The 16,369-nt window shown below is 43.7% G+C and overlaps 1 protein-coding gene across 3 annotated transcripts in view; it reads left to right on the top strand.

Moving 5' to 3' along the window:
• POLG (DNA polymerase gamma, catalytic subunit) overlaps positions 1–16,369 on the top strand; it is a 155,118-nt gene that overhangs the window by 62,366 nt on the left and 76,383 nt on the right. For all 3 annotated transcript variants that reach the window (XM_073568694.1, XM_073568693.1, XM_073568695.1), the window contains exons 8-12: positions 2,975–3,120; positions 3,236–3,362; positions 4,198–4,555; positions 4,647–4,733; positions 9,980–10,096. In XM_073568694.1, coding sequence (XP_073424795.1) covers positions 2,975–3,120; positions 3,236–3,362; positions 4,198–4,555; positions 4,647–4,733; positions 9,980–10,096 — 835 coding nt within the window. The remainder of the gene's footprint in view (positions 1–2,974; positions 3,121–3,235; positions 3,363–4,197; positions 4,556–4,646; positions 4,734–9,979; positions 10,097–16,369) is intronic.

Here is a 16,369-nt window from a genome sequence, read left to right as displayed (position 1 = left end):
CCCAGGCATAGAAAATTGGGCAGCGGACTTCCTCAGCCGACAAGAGGTCGTGGCAGGGGAATGGGCCCTGCACCCCGAGGTCTTCCAGCAAATTTGCCAACGGTGGGGAACACCTGATGTGGATCTGATGGCGTCCAGGATGAACGCCAAGGTGCCTGTGTTCGTCGCTCGGTCACGAGACCCACGAGCGTTTGGGGTGGATGCGTTGGTCCTACACTGGAACCAGTTTCGCCTTCCATACCTGTTTCCCCCGTTGCCATTGCTTCCGAGGGTCGTCAGGAAGATCAAAGCAGTGGGGGTCCCAGCAATTCTGTTGGCACCAGACTGGCCCCGACGGGCGTGGTACTCAGATCTTGTGCGGCTGCTCACCGACGTCCTATGGCGACTGCCAGAGCGCCCAGATCTACTGCACCAGGGACTGATCTTCCACCCGAACTCAGGGGCCCTGTGTTTGACGGCATGGCCGTTGAATCTTGGATTCTAACTCAAGCAGGTTTTGAGCGTAAGGTGGTCGCTACAATGGTTAGCGCCAGGAAACCGACCTCGGCGAGAATTTACCACCACACCTGGAAAGTTTTCTTCACTTGGTGTCGAGAGCGGGGTCGTTCGCCCCTGACATTCTCTATTCCCAATATCTTGGCCTTTCTTCAATCAGGCCTAGACTCGGGGCTGGCCCCGAGCTCCCTTAGGAGACAGATATCGGCGTTGTCCGTCCTTTTCCAGCGAAAGATTGCTACTAATATGCAGGTAAAGACTTTCATCCAGGGAGTCTCTCATCTAGTACCTCCCTATAAGGCGCCGATGGGCACCTGGGACCTTAACCTGGTCCTGAGTGTTCTGCAGGAAGCGCCTTTTGAGCCGCTACAGCATATTTCCTTATCGTTCCTCTCTTGGAAGGTGGTATTCTTAGTAGCCATTACCTCCGTTAGGCGAGTCTCGGAGTTGGTGGCTCTGTCTTGCCGAGCACCTTTTCTCGCTTTCCACAAGGGTAAGGTGGTGCTTAGACCAGCTCCCCCCTTTCTTCCGAAGGTGGTGTCCTCTTTTCACATCAATGAGGATATTGTCTTGCCTTCGTTCTGTCCGGCACCGGTGCATCGCGTGGAGAAAGCTCTTCACACCTTAGACCTGGTGAGAGCACTCAGGAGGTACGTGTCAAGGACGGCACCTTTTCGCCAGAAAGATATGCTGTTCGTGCTCCCTGAGGGGCGCAGGAGGGGACTCGCGGCCTCAAAAGTGACCATAGCCAGATGGATCCGTTTAAGTATGCAGGAGGCCTATCACATCAGAGGTGCGCCAGTTCCATCAGGGATCAAAGCGCACTCTACTCGGGCAATGGGCACCTCTTGGGCGCTTCGGCATCAGGCCTCGGCGGAACAGGTATGCAAGGCAGCGACCTGATCCAGCCTGCACACATTTACTAAACATTACAGTATCCATACTCCGGCTTCGGCGGATGCGAGCCTGGGTAGAAGGATTCTCCAAGCAGCAGTGGCGCACCTTTGAACGAAGAGGTGCATGCAGCTTGGATTGGTGAGTCAATCTCCCACCCAGGGACTACTTTAGGACGTCCCACAGTACCTGTGTTCCACAATGAGACTAAGGAGAAACATGGATTTTTGTGAGTACTCACCGTAAAATCCTTTTCTCCGAGACGCTCAGGGTGGGTGCTGTGTCCCCCAATATTAGCCAAGTTGGCTCTAGTTTGTTTATTTAATGTGTATTTCTTTTGTGAATATCAGGGTGGTTTTTTTCTTTGTCAGACATATTGTTTTCGGCATTAAGGCTGATTGTTCTTGTTCTCCTACTGCTTTTGCACTAAACTGGCTTCCGCCCGCAATCGGGGCGAGGGTGTATACGGCGGGGGAGGAGCTAACCTTGTGTTGTTGCCTAGTGTCAGTCTCCAGATGGCGGTAGCATATACCCACAGTACCTGTGTCCCCCAATGAGCGTCTCGGTTTTTGCTCTGTTCCTCGTGCATTAAAAGTGATTGGATGACTTTATTCTTTAGGTCTGTGCTACTACAGTAATGCCAGATTTATATTGTTTTTTTTTTATGTTTGCTGGCAAAAAGATGCTTTTTATTGCAAAAACAAGTTTTTGTAGCTCCATATTTAGATGATTATAATTCTTCCATATTTCTACTAACAGAGTCATGTGAGGGCTTGTTTTTGCTGGATGAATTGATGTTTTTATTACCATTATCATGTGCATGACTGTTTTTTGGTCGCTTTCTAGTCTGAATTTTGGGAGGCAGAATGAACAAAAACCAGCAATTCAGCATATGTACGGCGGTTTGTGGATACGCAGCTCCCACAGCGTGTGGGACATGTGTGGGACATGTCGGTAACGGGTTAACGAGACTTGCTAGATGACTTTGAATAAAAAACCAAACCAGACACTCCATTTTCTGACACTTGCTTCATGGTGTTTGCCTTTCCTCAGTGCATGGCAGGTGGTCTGATTTGGCTACATTAGTAACCTCTGCCATGGGAGTTTAAGAGGGAACTTTGCTCATCTGAAAATAGAGTGTCTGATTTTGGCTTTTTATCCAACATCATGTGGATCATGTTGATATTAACGAGACTTCTAGTCCGCTTCCTTTCTGAAGTGGATATTTGCTCATTTAAATCACTATAGGAACATTGCATAGCCTTTAAGTCTCCATACACTGGCTTGGCATTTTCCAAAAGGAAAATAATTCCCCCTTAGTCTCCTTTTAAATGATTGGGAATTGTGGAAAATCTTAAGTGCTCTATTATCAGCAAGTCAAGAAACACATTGGTGAGGAAGCCCAAGCTGATTCCTATCATTGTTTTCTTCAAATTCCTTGAAAAGACCAGTTTGGGACTTTTTCCATGTTTGGTCTCTTTAATCTTGAATTTGAAGTAAACACTATATTTTTAACACTGTATAATGTTTCACAGTGATTGGGACAGCATGATGCTGATAGTAGATGTATCTCTTCACAAACCAGATACAAAAGTGATCCGTGGCTTTGGGATTTGGAGTGGGATGTTCAAGAATTCAAGCAAAAGAAGGTAAAACCTAGCAAGAAGAAAGATGTCAAATCTGCATCAGAACACAAGTCAAGGAACCAGGATGTCACAGACCCACACGAAGGTGAGTACCCTTACATTTCTAGGCGCTATTTTAGTACATGATTTTTCCCCAATTTCTTTTGGGATTTTGTTGTGGATTGGCTATCGTTTTACCGCAATAACACCAATATATCTAGATTCTGGACCTCCCAGTGAAGAAGAAGAATCTCGGCCTTTTCCTGGTAAAGTTTACCTGGATGATATCATTGAGAAAACTCTGCCATACTTGCCCAAAAGAATCCAACATCTGCCAGGGCATCCTGGGTAAGTTATAGATACAAAAGATACATCAATTAACTTAAAAGGAGCCTGTTACTAAACTCATGCTGTCAAAACCACAGATGGCATGAATCACACCCTGGCTGTGTGATCGCAACCAGATAGATCTTTCTTTGAAAAGCTGTGGTGTCTGAAAAGTCAGCCGGGGTCGATGGGGAGAGACATGATTAGTCTGGCATCTCCCCCTTCCCATATGTGATTTGGGCAGAAGGCCTCTTGAGCCAGGTTACTGTCTGTCTTATAATTCAGTTTTTCCCATCGGCTTTCCTGACATCATATTAATTTATACTGCAGTTAGTAAGGTTTTTAATAGAGGACCACAACTTAATCATCAGATAGAAAACTGCCCCATAACAGTGTATTCTTATTTAGAGTTTGAAGAGGGCACATCAAAAGTGACTAAATGACTTCCCCAAGCACAACATTTGTCTAAATATGTTTTCCGAAAATAGGACAAAAATTTTTAGCAGCATCTAAAGGACTGAACTCTCTGTCACCGAGTCCAAATGTCTGGGTTGTGTGTGCTGTCCCAGCCCTGCTTGGGTGCATTTGTTGTCAGATCTTGTAGGTTATGATGAGATGTGGTTATCATAAGCCAAAGGAGCGCTGCATGAATCATTAACATGGCACACAAGTCCATCAAATTCTACTTTTTCTATGTCTCAGTTTTCAGCCGATTCCACATTAGCCCTAGTGTAGCACGTTTCCCAGTGCTTTAATTTCAGCGGTGTTTGCTGACACACACATTTGCACACAAGTTAATTTTCCTTTGAAGTAACCAAATAACTATGGTGAGATTAAGTTGTGTTAATCTTTGTAGATGGTATCGTAAACTTTGCCTGAAACTGAGTGATCCTGATTGGGTACGCGGTCCTAGCCTCATCAGCCTTCAGATGCGATTAACTCCTAAACTGATGCGTTTGACTTGGGATGGCTTTCCTCTACACTTCTCTGACAAGCATGGTTGGGGATACCTTGTTCCAGGACGAAAAGACAACCTTTCGGCCAGTCAAGCCAATGATGATGATTGTAGTGTTAATAATAATTGCCCTTACACAGCAATTGAAAAGTTCTACTTTGAATATTGCAAAAATAAAGCAAGTTCCATCTCTGAGGAGCGTGACTTGCATGTACAGGACGAGTTCATGCTTACTGAGGACAGCAGTATCTGGCAAAAGGTAGAATACTGCATGGTTGTGGCCTGAGAAATAGGAGAGTATGGTGCTCCCTGAAATGGCTTTGCTCAGGAAGCCTTCTTCTTATTTCTAGGTAGAAGAACTCAGTCGATTGGAGAATGATATGAGCATTGAAGGATCGACCAAAGCAACTTCACAGAAGAAAAGCAAAAGCAAATTGGTATGTTTTTTCTTTTTTATTCTAATTTGGTGGGAAAGCTTACATTTTCTTCGAGGAATGTAGGACTAGGACATACAAGAGTACAAAAGATAGATGTCCGGAACTACACTTGTGCAAATCATTGCTCTTGCTTGATCAATTTTCAGTTTCACATATTTTAAAAAATGACAGCGACTCATTATGCCAGTGTCAGCTATGTATGAGGAATTATTAATACCTCAGGCCCCACTCCGTCTGTAATCCACAGGCAGCACTTTATAATGTTCCTCAGGCCTCACTCAATCCACATCACGATTCTCCTATTTTTGTTGGCGCTCACCACACAGGAAGAGTGTGCGGTGCTCCATGTTCACGCCCTGCTGAATCCCAGTGGGCTGTGCACTACATTACTCCCAGTGGCTAGTCTTTCTTTCCCTGTGTGGGAAAATAAAGACAAAGGTTTTCACCCCCTCCTCTTCTCTGTGTAAATTATACCTGCCAGGCTGAGTCCATTGGCTCCTTTTGCTCCCGGCTTTTGCTCCACTCATACACTTTTTAAGAACCACACACTACCTCATGGTACTAGTGCTTCCTTTTCCATATCAGGCTCTCTACCTGTCTTAGCCTGTTGTGGAGATCTCTAGAATCTCCCCAATCATGTTGCCGGTTGCATTCTGTCACAGAAAGTGGTTTTTCTAGTGGCAATCACCTCGCTACGCAGGGTGTCTGAATTGTCAGCACTTTCCTGCAGACGGCCTTTCCTAGCTTTTCACTAGGACAAGGTGGTTCTCCGTACAGTACCATCCTTCCTACCGAAGGTTGTGTCCACCTTTCACCTCAATGAGGAAATCTCACTGCCATCCCTTTGCCCAGTTCCGGTTCATAGAGTAAAGAAGGCTCTGCATACGCTTGACCTCGTCAGGGCATTGCGTGTTTACGTGTCTAGGACTGCACCCTTCCGGAAGTCCGATTCTCTTTTCATTCTTCCGGAAGGCGTTCGCAAGGGTCTTCCGGCTTCCAAATCTACTCTTGCCAGGTGGATCAGGTCCACCATACAGGATGCCTACCGCCTTAACAATTCTCTCCCGGCCGGTATCACGGCACACTCTACGCGGGCGGTAGGGGCTTCCTGGGCCATTCGGCACAACAAGTGTGCAAGGCGGCCACTTGGACTATACTACACACATTTACAAAACACTACAGTGTTCATACCCAGTCCTCAGCTGACGCGAGCCTGGGTAGACGGGTTCTGCAGGCGGCAGTGTCCCAAATTTAGGGACCTGCTAGTACAATATTCGTCCATTGCTTCCCACCCAGGGACTGCTTTGGGACGTCCCATGGTTCTGTGTCCTCCAATGAGGCGACAGAGTAAAGGAGATTTTTGTGTACTCAACGTAAAATCTCTTTCTCTTAGCCTCTTATTGGGGGACACAGCTCCCACCCTGTTGCCCTTACGGGCCGTTGTTACGGTTGAGTTCTCATATTGTTCTTTGAGCTCGTACATAGTAGCCTTCTTACAGGCATGGATATGTTGTTTTTTTCTGTTATGTTCCTCCTAATGCTTTTGCACAAAACTGGAGAAGGCTGATGCCGTCCAAGGGTGTATACTGCAGAGGAGGAGCCAAAGTTAGTCTTTTTCAGATTATGCATAGTGTCGCCTCCTAGTGGACAGCAGCATAACACCCATGGTTCTGTGTCCCCCAATAAGAGGCTAAGATAAAGAGATTTTACGGTGAGTACACAAAAATTTCCTTTTTACCATTGGTGCTGCCTATGCATCATCAATAGTAAAAGATAGGAAAAAAGGAGATTGACGGCACTCCAGGAATAAAGAAAAAAAAAAATATTTTATTGTGGCAAATTAAGCCATATTAAAATCAAATTTCCTGACGCGTTTCGAGTGCCTGGTGTGCACTCTTAGTCATAGGATACATAAAACTGGTACAGCCACAATTATATACACATAAATTAACCAATGAAAAAACACGCATGTAGAACAGATCAATGGATGTATAAACATTCGTGAACTTTCACCATGGCAGTTTTGCATTGTTTATATTTTGCAGATTTTCTGCTTCTGAAAGTGTTAAATCCTGTACATGGAGGTGACAAACAAGAAAATGCTTTTCATGCGAGAAGTTTTTTTTTTTTTGTTTTTTTCTTGGGATTCTGAAACTCAATATCAGATTCCTCCTGGGTATGAACTTTAAAAATGATTCATTGTATTTTTATTGAGTTGTTATACATGCGATTTAATTTATTTTTGTTCATGAATGAACTGCTATACATCCATGGATCTGTTCTACATGCAATTTAACCCATTAATTTGCCTTTCAGGTGCTTTCTCACTTTGTCTATTGTACATGTGTTTTTCATGATTGTGTGTTTTTTCATTGGTTAATTTGTGTATATAATTGTGGCTGTACCAGTTTTATGTATCCTATGACTAAGAGTGTACACCAGGCACTCGAAACGCGTCAGGCAATTTGATTTTAATATGGCTTAATTTGCCACAATAAAATATATATTTTTTTCTTTATTCCAGGAGTGCCGTCAATCTCCTTTTTTCCTGATTCCGCTATGCTAACTAGCTTGGACCGTGCACCCTCCACATGTGAATTGGCTCATCTAATTTGGATTCATCTCGTGGCAGCTCCAAGTCCTCCCTCCATGCACCTCTCAGTAAAAGATAGGATGTAAAAAATAATAAAAAATATTGTTATTCTCACCTTCCGACGGCTCCCGATCTGCTCTGCGGCTCTCCCGCCGTCTTCCGGTCCCAGTAATGCTTTGCGCGAAGGACCTGCGATGACGTCACGCTCGCGAGAGCGCGACATCATCGCGATCTTTTGCGCAAAGCATTACTGGGACCGGAAGATGCCGGCAGCGTGGTGAGAAGCGGGAAGGACTCCGGGGGCCGTCGGAAGGTGAGAATAACAATATTTTTTATTTTTATTCTTATTTTTTACAGGATTATGGTACCCAGGGCCTGGAGGCACAGCCACATGCGAAAAATGAGCGTTTCAATGCATTCCTATAGGTGCGGAATCCCCGCTATTCCGCAAAAAGAATGAGCATGCTGCGGACTTTTCCGCTATGCGATTCTGCAGCGGAAAAATCCACAGCATTGCGGAATCCCATAGGATTGCATGGGATGCGGTTTTTGCGTTTTCGCGTGTAAAAAACCGCCGCGAAAATGCAAAAAAAACGCTACGTGTGAACACATCCTTTAGCCTATGAGTTGTTTTTAACATTTTCTTTACTTTCTAGTTATCTGACATCTGATTACTTGATCTTGTTCCTTATATAATGCTGGGGTACAAACTGCTTAGCTCTGTGCCACTAGGTGGGTATATCCCACCCAGGAAGAGACAACTTGCCATCTTTAGGCCGTATCTGCACACTTTGCCCACGGTTCTTATGAAGACTACGAGAAAAGGATTTTACGATACAATAATCCTCTCATCTCGAGTAAGTGTGTATATATACATTACCGTTCAAAAGTTTGGGGTCACCCAGACAATTTTGTGTTTTCCATGAAAACTCATACTTTTATTAATCAAATGAGTTGCCAAATTAATTTAAAATCTAGTCCAGACATTGACAACGTTCAAAAAAAGATTTTTATTTGAAATAATAATTTTCTCCTTCAAACTTTGCTTTCTTCAATAAGAATGCTCCCTTTGCAGCAATTACAGCATTGCAGACCTTTGGCATTTTAGCAGTTAATTTGCTGAGGTAATCTGGAGACATTTCACCCCATGCTTCCAGAAGCCTCTCCCACAAGTTGGTTTGGCTTGATGGGCACTTTTTGCGTACCATACGGTCAAGCTGCTCCTAAAAAGGCTCAATGGGGTTGAGATCTGGTGACTGCCCTGGCCACTCCATTACAGATAGAATACCGGCTACCTGCTTCTTCCCTAAATAGTTATTGCATAATTTCGAGGTGTGCTTTGGGTTATTGTCCTCCTGTTGTAGGATGAAATTAGCTCCAATCAAGCGCTGTCCACAGGGTATGGCATTGCAAAATGGAGTGATAGCCTTCCTTATTCAAAATCCCTTTTACCTTGTACAAATCTCCCACTTTACCAGCATCAAAGCAACCCCAGACCATCACATTACCTCCAGCATGCTTGACAGGTGGCATCAGGCACTCTTCCAGCATCTTTTCAGTTGTTCTGCATCTCACAAATGTTCTTCTGTGTGATCCAAACACCTCAAACTTGGATTCGTCTGTCCATAACACTTTGTACCAATCTTCCTGTACCAATCTTCCTCTGTCCAATGTCTGTGTTGTTTTGCCTATATTAATCTTTTCCTTTTATTAGCCAGTCTCATTTGGCTTTTTCTTTCCTGCTCTGCCCTGAAGGCCAGCATCCCGGAGTCGCCTTTTCACTGTAGACATTGACACTGGCGTTTTGAGTGTTCAATTTAATGAAGTTGCCAGTTGAGGACCTGTGAGGCGTTGATTTCTCAAACTGCAGACTCTAATGTACTTGTCTTTTTGCTCAGTTGTGCAGAGGGGCCTCCCACTTCTCTTTCTACTCTGGTTAGAGCCTGTTTCTGCTCTCCTCTGAAGGGAATACTACACACCGTTGTATGAAATCTTAAGTTTCTTGGCAATTTCTCGCATGGAATAGCCTTCATTTCTAAGAACAAAAATAGACTATCGAGTTTCACATAAAAGTTCTTTTTTTCTGGTCATTTTGAGAGTTTAATGGAGCCAAAAAATGTAATGCTCCAGATTCTCAACTATCTCAAAGGAAGGTCAGGTTTCTAGCTTCTGTAATCAGCCAAACTGTTTTCAGCTGTGCTAACATACTTGCACAAGGGTTTTCAAGGGTATTCTAACCATCCATTATCCTTCTTACACAGTTAGCAAACACAAAGTACCATAAGAACACTGGAGTGATGGTTGTTGCAAATGGGCCTCTATACACCTATGAAGATATTGCATTACAAACCAGACATTTGCAGCTAGGATAGTCATTTACCACAATAACAATGTATAGAGTGTATTTATGAATCATTTAATGTTAGCTTCATTGGAAAAAATGTGCTTTTCTTTTAAAAATAAGGAAATTTCTAAGTGACCCTAAACTTTTGAATGGTAGTGTATATTACACATACTGGGTTTTTAGTGGCACTATATATTGTGAATGACACAAAGTAATTTGTCATAATTTCTACAGAAGACCTGATTAGTCTGTCGTGACCTTATTTGTATCTGTAATCACAAACAGCCCACAACCTATTTATTATGACAGGAACCTCCTGCCAAGTTGCTTGCAGATTTTGAAAGCTCCGCCCCTCTTCACCATGGAAATGGCCCGTGCAGTGACGTCAACATTTCAGGCTGCTGGTTCTATCGTTTGCCACACAAAGTAAGTCTGGAAAATCCACTTAACACATTTTGCTCTTAAAAGTTAGAATGGTAATTGCAGACTCTGACACAGTGAACATTATCATCTCCTGATTCATTGAAGAATAACTATTGTATGTAATTTATCTATACTTTACGTGAGGGAATATTTGCAATGCAATTCTTCACAGGCTCTGAATATCGGACTTCGGACCTGTGTCACAACTTTTAGGTCTATTGAGACATACAGCAGGTGGAATAAGTCTTGAACAGGTCAACAATTTTCTAAGTAAATATATTTCTAAATGTTCTCTTGACATTAAATTCTCACCAGATGTCGGTAACGATCCATCCAATCCACACAGGCAAAGAAATCAAACCATAGATGTCCATGAATTGTGTAATAATGCCAAATGACACAGGGAAAAAGTATTGAACACGGTTGCTGAAATTTATTTAATACTTTGTACAAAAGCCTTTGTTGGTGGTGACATCGTCAAGATGCAGCCTCTATGGAGAAGCTAGTCGCTTGCATTGCTCAGGTGTGATTTTGGCTCATTCTTCCACACAAAGACTCTTCAAATCCTGAAGGTTCCATGGGCTCCTATGAACTCTGAGCTTTAGTTCCTTTCATAAATTTTCCATTGGATTGGTGATTCGCTCAGCCATTCTAGCAGCTTTATTTTCTTTCTCTGTATTGAGAGTTTCTTTGGCTGTGTGAAATGTCCACCCTTGTTTCATCTTCATGATCCTGGTAGATGGCAGCAGATTTTTAACAAAATTTATAGCTGTTAGGCAAAATTTTTAAAACTGAGCATGAAGTTCTTGGTTAACATTTTGATCAAATTGTATAAGCCCACTGCCATATCATTCAGCACCACAGCAGCAATGACTGCCATAAGGTACAGGTCATTTGTTGCAATGGCATCGGTCAGCATGACCCACCTAAACAGGTCGCCGTGATGTGGCAGTGGGTTTATGCACTTTGATCAAAATGTTAAAGGGAATCTGTCACCCCTCTTTTGAGATATCATATAATGATATCATACAATTGTGTGTCACATAAGGATTCTCTTAGTACTTTTGCTTCACCCTGACCCTGCACCTTTCATGCATAAATACCTTGTTTATATCAGTTCAGATGTATGTAAACGGCCGCTGTCCGGTCCGATGGGCGGGGCTTATTCACCTGCTTCCCCCCCCCTCCCTGTCTTGCTCTACACAAGAAGAAATGCGTAGAGCAAGACAGGGAGGGGGGGAGCAGGTGAATAAGCCCCACCCAGCGGACCGGACAGCGGCAGTTTACATACATCTGAACTGATATAAACAAGGTATTTATGCATGAAAGGTGCAGGGTCAGGGGGAAGCAAAAGTACTAAGAGAATCCTTATGTGACACACAATTGAATGATATCATTATATGATATCTCAAAAAAGGGGTGACAGATTCCCTTTAACTGCTAAAAAGTTCAGTTTTGAAAATGTTGCCTAGTCACAGTAGGTCATTGTACAGGGTGGGCCATTTGATGGATACACCTAAATAAGATGTTAATGGTTGGTGACCCAGATCGACGCGCTGAATTTGCAGAATGGGCAAAACAAAAATTGGAACAGGACCCTCAGTTTACACAGAACATTATGTTCAGTGATGAGGCACACATTTTTGGGTGGGTCATTTATATGGATACACCTAAATAAAATGGGAATAGTGACAGATTTCTTGAGTAGGGTGTCTTGCATTGAAATCTGCTGCAATGACCCAGGTACTGCATTCACCAGACGACGACAACACAATTTCTATCCGCTCCTCACGTGTTAACCTCTGTGACATGTCAATGGCTGTCAACAAAGAGAAACTTGTAAATAACTCATGAAAGAATAAAGTTACGTTAAAACCAAGCACACCATTTTTTTTCTTGTGAAATTCTCAATAAGTTTCATGTGTCACATGACCCTATTCCCATTGGAAAAAATAAAGTTGGATCCAAAATGGCCGACTTCAAAATGGCCGCTATGGTCACCACCCATCTTGAAAAGTTTTCCCCTTTCCCATATACTAATGTGCAACAAACAGGAAGTTGATATCACCAACCATTCCCATTTTAATTAGGTGTATCCAAATAAATGACCCACCCTATATAATATATATATTTTTTTAAATTCGTTTATTAACCAAGAAAGCAAAACCACATGTACATTTGTTTACACCAAAATAATACACATGCATTTTGCCAAAATAATTGTAAGTGAATATCAATTCACACATTAAATTGTTTATACAATTTAGTTTCACAGGTCTATGAGTTATTGCTTAGATAATGAATTATTAAACAGCAGGCGAACAGAAGCATTGTCAAGCTCTATATCTTTGAAGGTATGGGCAGTACGGTGGCTCAGTGGATAGTACTGCAGCCTTGCAGCGCTGGAGTCCTGGGTTTGAATCCCACCAAGGACAACATCTGCAAGGATGTTCTCCCCGTGTTTGCGTCCGGTTTCCTCCCACACTCCAAAGACATACTGATAGGGAATTTAGATTGTGAGCCCCATCAGGGACAGTGATGAAAATATGTGCAAACTGTAAAGCGCTGTGGAATATGTTAGCGCTATATAAAAAAAATAATAATAAAGGTACATATCACAAAAGCACTACCAATCTAATTAAACTACAACCGAACACGCTGCCTAGTACATTATATAATATTAAAAAAAATGTGATGCCATAAATACATCTCGATAGATTTCAGCTATAACAGTCGCGGTGGTACCGAGCCTCCACTCCCCGATATAGTTTTGATAAAGTGTTCGCTCATATGGGATGACCGATTTTACCAGGTCAATCCAGGGTCTGAGAGAGGGGCTTGACCCTCCCATCCAACGTAACGCCAGCACCTTCCTAGCCAAGAAAAGTGTTTTGCATAGAAAAATCCTAACATAGTGTCCCTCTCCTCATCTAGCACCCCGAATAAACAAACTGATGGACTAAGAGGAACAGGAATTTGCACTAAGCATGTTAGCAGTGATGTTACTTCAGACCAGTATGAAAGGACAATGGGGCATCACCATATGTACAAAGTTTGCTTCCATTGTATGACACCTCAACTATTCTGAGGATTGGAGACGACCCATCCTGAAAAGTCGCGATGGAGCTAGATATGACTGGTGTAAGATATATAATTGAGTCATTCTATTATTGATAGCTGGAGATACTTTAGTTGGAGATTCAAGAATCTCCTCCCAATCCTCAGCCTGAGTGTCAAGAAAGAGGCCCTCCCACTTTCCCCTAATTGTCGTTATAGCAGAGTCAGTTCCTGTATGTGTAAAGACTAGAGATAAGGCCCTGAGGGCCTTGGGATTTAAAGGGAAGGTGCCATCCAAAAAATTTTTTTTCAGCAATTGAAAAAATGTGAAGAATTAATGTTTACATTTTCTTAAAAAATATTATCATGTTTTTAATTTTGTAAAATATGAAAAATAATTTTAAAAAGTTTGGCATTTCCACTTGTTAACACTAGGGGGAGCAGCTACTGAAATTTGGCACAAAAACCTAGTGTACAACTAGCTCCCATTACTGCCCTGCAGTAATTATGGGCGGAATCTGCTGATATGGGTGTGGTGTCACTCCTCTCCTCCCCTTCTGGGTGTTTGCTAAGAGAAAAGAGAGGATGACATCTAGGAACACAGTGAGCAGCCATTTTGATGGGGCCTGCAAAGTTACTGACTTTGCATGCGAAGTCTGGATCAGAACAGGCCATCAATCAGCAGAAATGTTTCCTGGATTTCTGTGGAGCAGACAGTCCATCCATGTGTATAAAACACAGCGCTCTATGTACAATCCCTGGCACCGAACAGGGCGCCCCCCATAGACCAGCACACTGCTCTCCTGAAATACTCTGTGCTGCTGTCGCCCTGCTCCTTCCACCATATATCAGGCCCCTGTCGCCTCGCTTTCACACATTGCCAGGACGGGATCTGAGGAGAGGAATGGGGTCTTCGGTCACCGAGGATGGCAGGCAGCAAGGATTCTGGGAGTAGGGTGACAGCAGCACAGAGTATTTCAGGAGAGCAGTGTGCTGGTCTATGGGGGAACAGAGGGAGATATATGGTGGAGGAGCAGGGTGACAGCAGCCCAGAGTATTTCAGGAGAGCAGTGTGCTGGTCTATGGGGGGCACAGAGGGAGATATATGGTGGAGGAGCAGGGTGACAGCAGCACAGAGTATTTCAGGAGAGCAGTATCACACAGGATAGGATTATATACACGGCTCAGCACACAGTATCACACAGGAGAGGATTATATACACAGCTCAGCAGTCAGTATCACACAGGAGAGGATTAGATACACGGCTCAGCAGTCAGTATCACACTGGAGAGGATTAGATACACGGCTCAGCAGTCAGTATCACACAGGATAGGATTAGATACACGGCTCAGCAGTCAGTATCACACAGGATAGGATTAGATACACGGCTCAGCAGTCAGTATCACACTGGAGAGGATTAGATACTCGGCTCAGCAGTCAGTATCACACAGGATAGGATTAGATACACGGCTCAGCAGTCAGTATCACACTGGAGAGAATTAGATACTCGGCTCAGCAGTCAGTATCACACAGGATAGGATTAGATACACGGCTCAGCAGTCAGTATCACACTGGAGAGGATTATATACACGGCTCAGCAGTCAGTATCACACAGGAGAGGATTAGATACACGGCTCAGCAGTCAGTATCACACAGGATAGGATTAGATACACGGCTCAGCAGTCAGTATCACACTGGAGAGGATTAGATACTCGGCTCAGCAGTCAGTATCACACTGGAGAGGATTAGATACACGGCTCAGCAGTCAGTATCACACTGGAGAGGATTATATACACGGCTCAGCAGTCAGTATCACACAGGAGAGGATTAGATACACGGCTCAGCAGTCAGTATCACACAGGATAGGATTAGATACACGGCTCAGCAGTCAGTATCACACTGGAGAGGATTAGATACTCGGCTCAGCAGTTAGTATCACACAGGATAGGATTAGATACAGGGCTCAGCAGTCAGTATCACTCTGGAGAGGATTAGATACACGGCTCAGCAGTCAGTATCACACAGGAGAGGATTAGATACACGGCTCAGCAGTCAGTATCACACAGGAGAGGATTAGATACATGGCTCAGCAGTCAGTATCACACAGGAGAGGATTATATACATGGCTCAGCAGTCAGTATCACACAGGAGAGGATTAGATACAGGGCTCAGCAGACAGTATCACACAGGAGAGGATTAGATACACGGCTCAGCAGTCAGTATCACACAGGATAGGATTACACAGCTCAGCAGACAGTATCACACAGGAGAGGATTAGATACACGGCTCAGCAGTCAGTATCACACAGGATAGGATTAGATACACGGCTCAGCAGTCAGTATCACACAGGATAGGATTAGATACAGGGCTCAGCAGACAGTATCACACAGGGGAGGATTAGATGTCCAGCAAATTGCCAAGTGTTTTGAAACAGCAGGGAGCAGCTCCTCCTATGTTTGGCAGGGGCAGCAGCTGGCCGTGTGTTTTGGAAAGAGCAGCTCGGTCTCCAGGAGCTCGTCCTGGTTCCTCTCCTGCAGCTGGTATGTGCAGAGTGAACATCCAAGCCCTGTTATGCTGGAACAGTACAGCATCCAGGGCTTGCAATAGAGTGTAAATGAAGCTAAAAGAAAAGCACTGGGCTCTAATAAGATGGCGCCTGGCCACACCTACAGCTGTGAATTGAGCTGCCCACAGAGGCGTGGCCAGTTCACTCCTGATGCAGCTGCAATGAAAGAGATAGGGTCGGCAGCCGACTATTGTCTCTTATGCCCAGGGACTGCCGTAAATGAGCATGGAAAGTGTCGTTCAGCAGCCAGAGAGGTAAGATGGCAGCCCCCAGTGGCTGCATTACTACAGAAAAAAAAATCCATATACACCACTGAGTCAAGCTTAGGGGACAATATCTTTTTATACTATTTTCTTTTTTACATTAAATTATGAAAAAACACGGCACCTTCCCTTTAAGGATTCCTATTAAAGGGTGAGATGAGATAGCGTGGGTCCTACATGAATACCATGAATGCGTATGGACAGCTGATCTGAGTTGAAGATAACGGAAGAATTGGGATCTAGGGACATTATATTTAAGTTGGATTTGTTCAAAAGACATAAAGATATTACCTTCATATAGGTCTTTTATTAAAGAAACACCATGTGAGATCCAAAAGCCAGCAGACGGGTGGTTCAACAGAATCGGGAAATAGTTATTGTTCCATAGTG

Source organism: Dendrobates tinctorius, unplaced genomic scaffold (assembly GCF_039654945.1).
Source record: "Dendrobates tinctorius isolate UK_male_01 unplaced genomic scaffold, ASM3965494v1 ptg000022l, whole genome shotgun sequence".
Lineage (NCBI taxonomy): Eukaryota > Metazoa > Chordata > Amphibia > Anura > Dendrobatidae > Dendrobates > Dendrobates tinctorius.
This window is presented reverse-complemented; position numbering and strand designations above follow the sequence as displayed.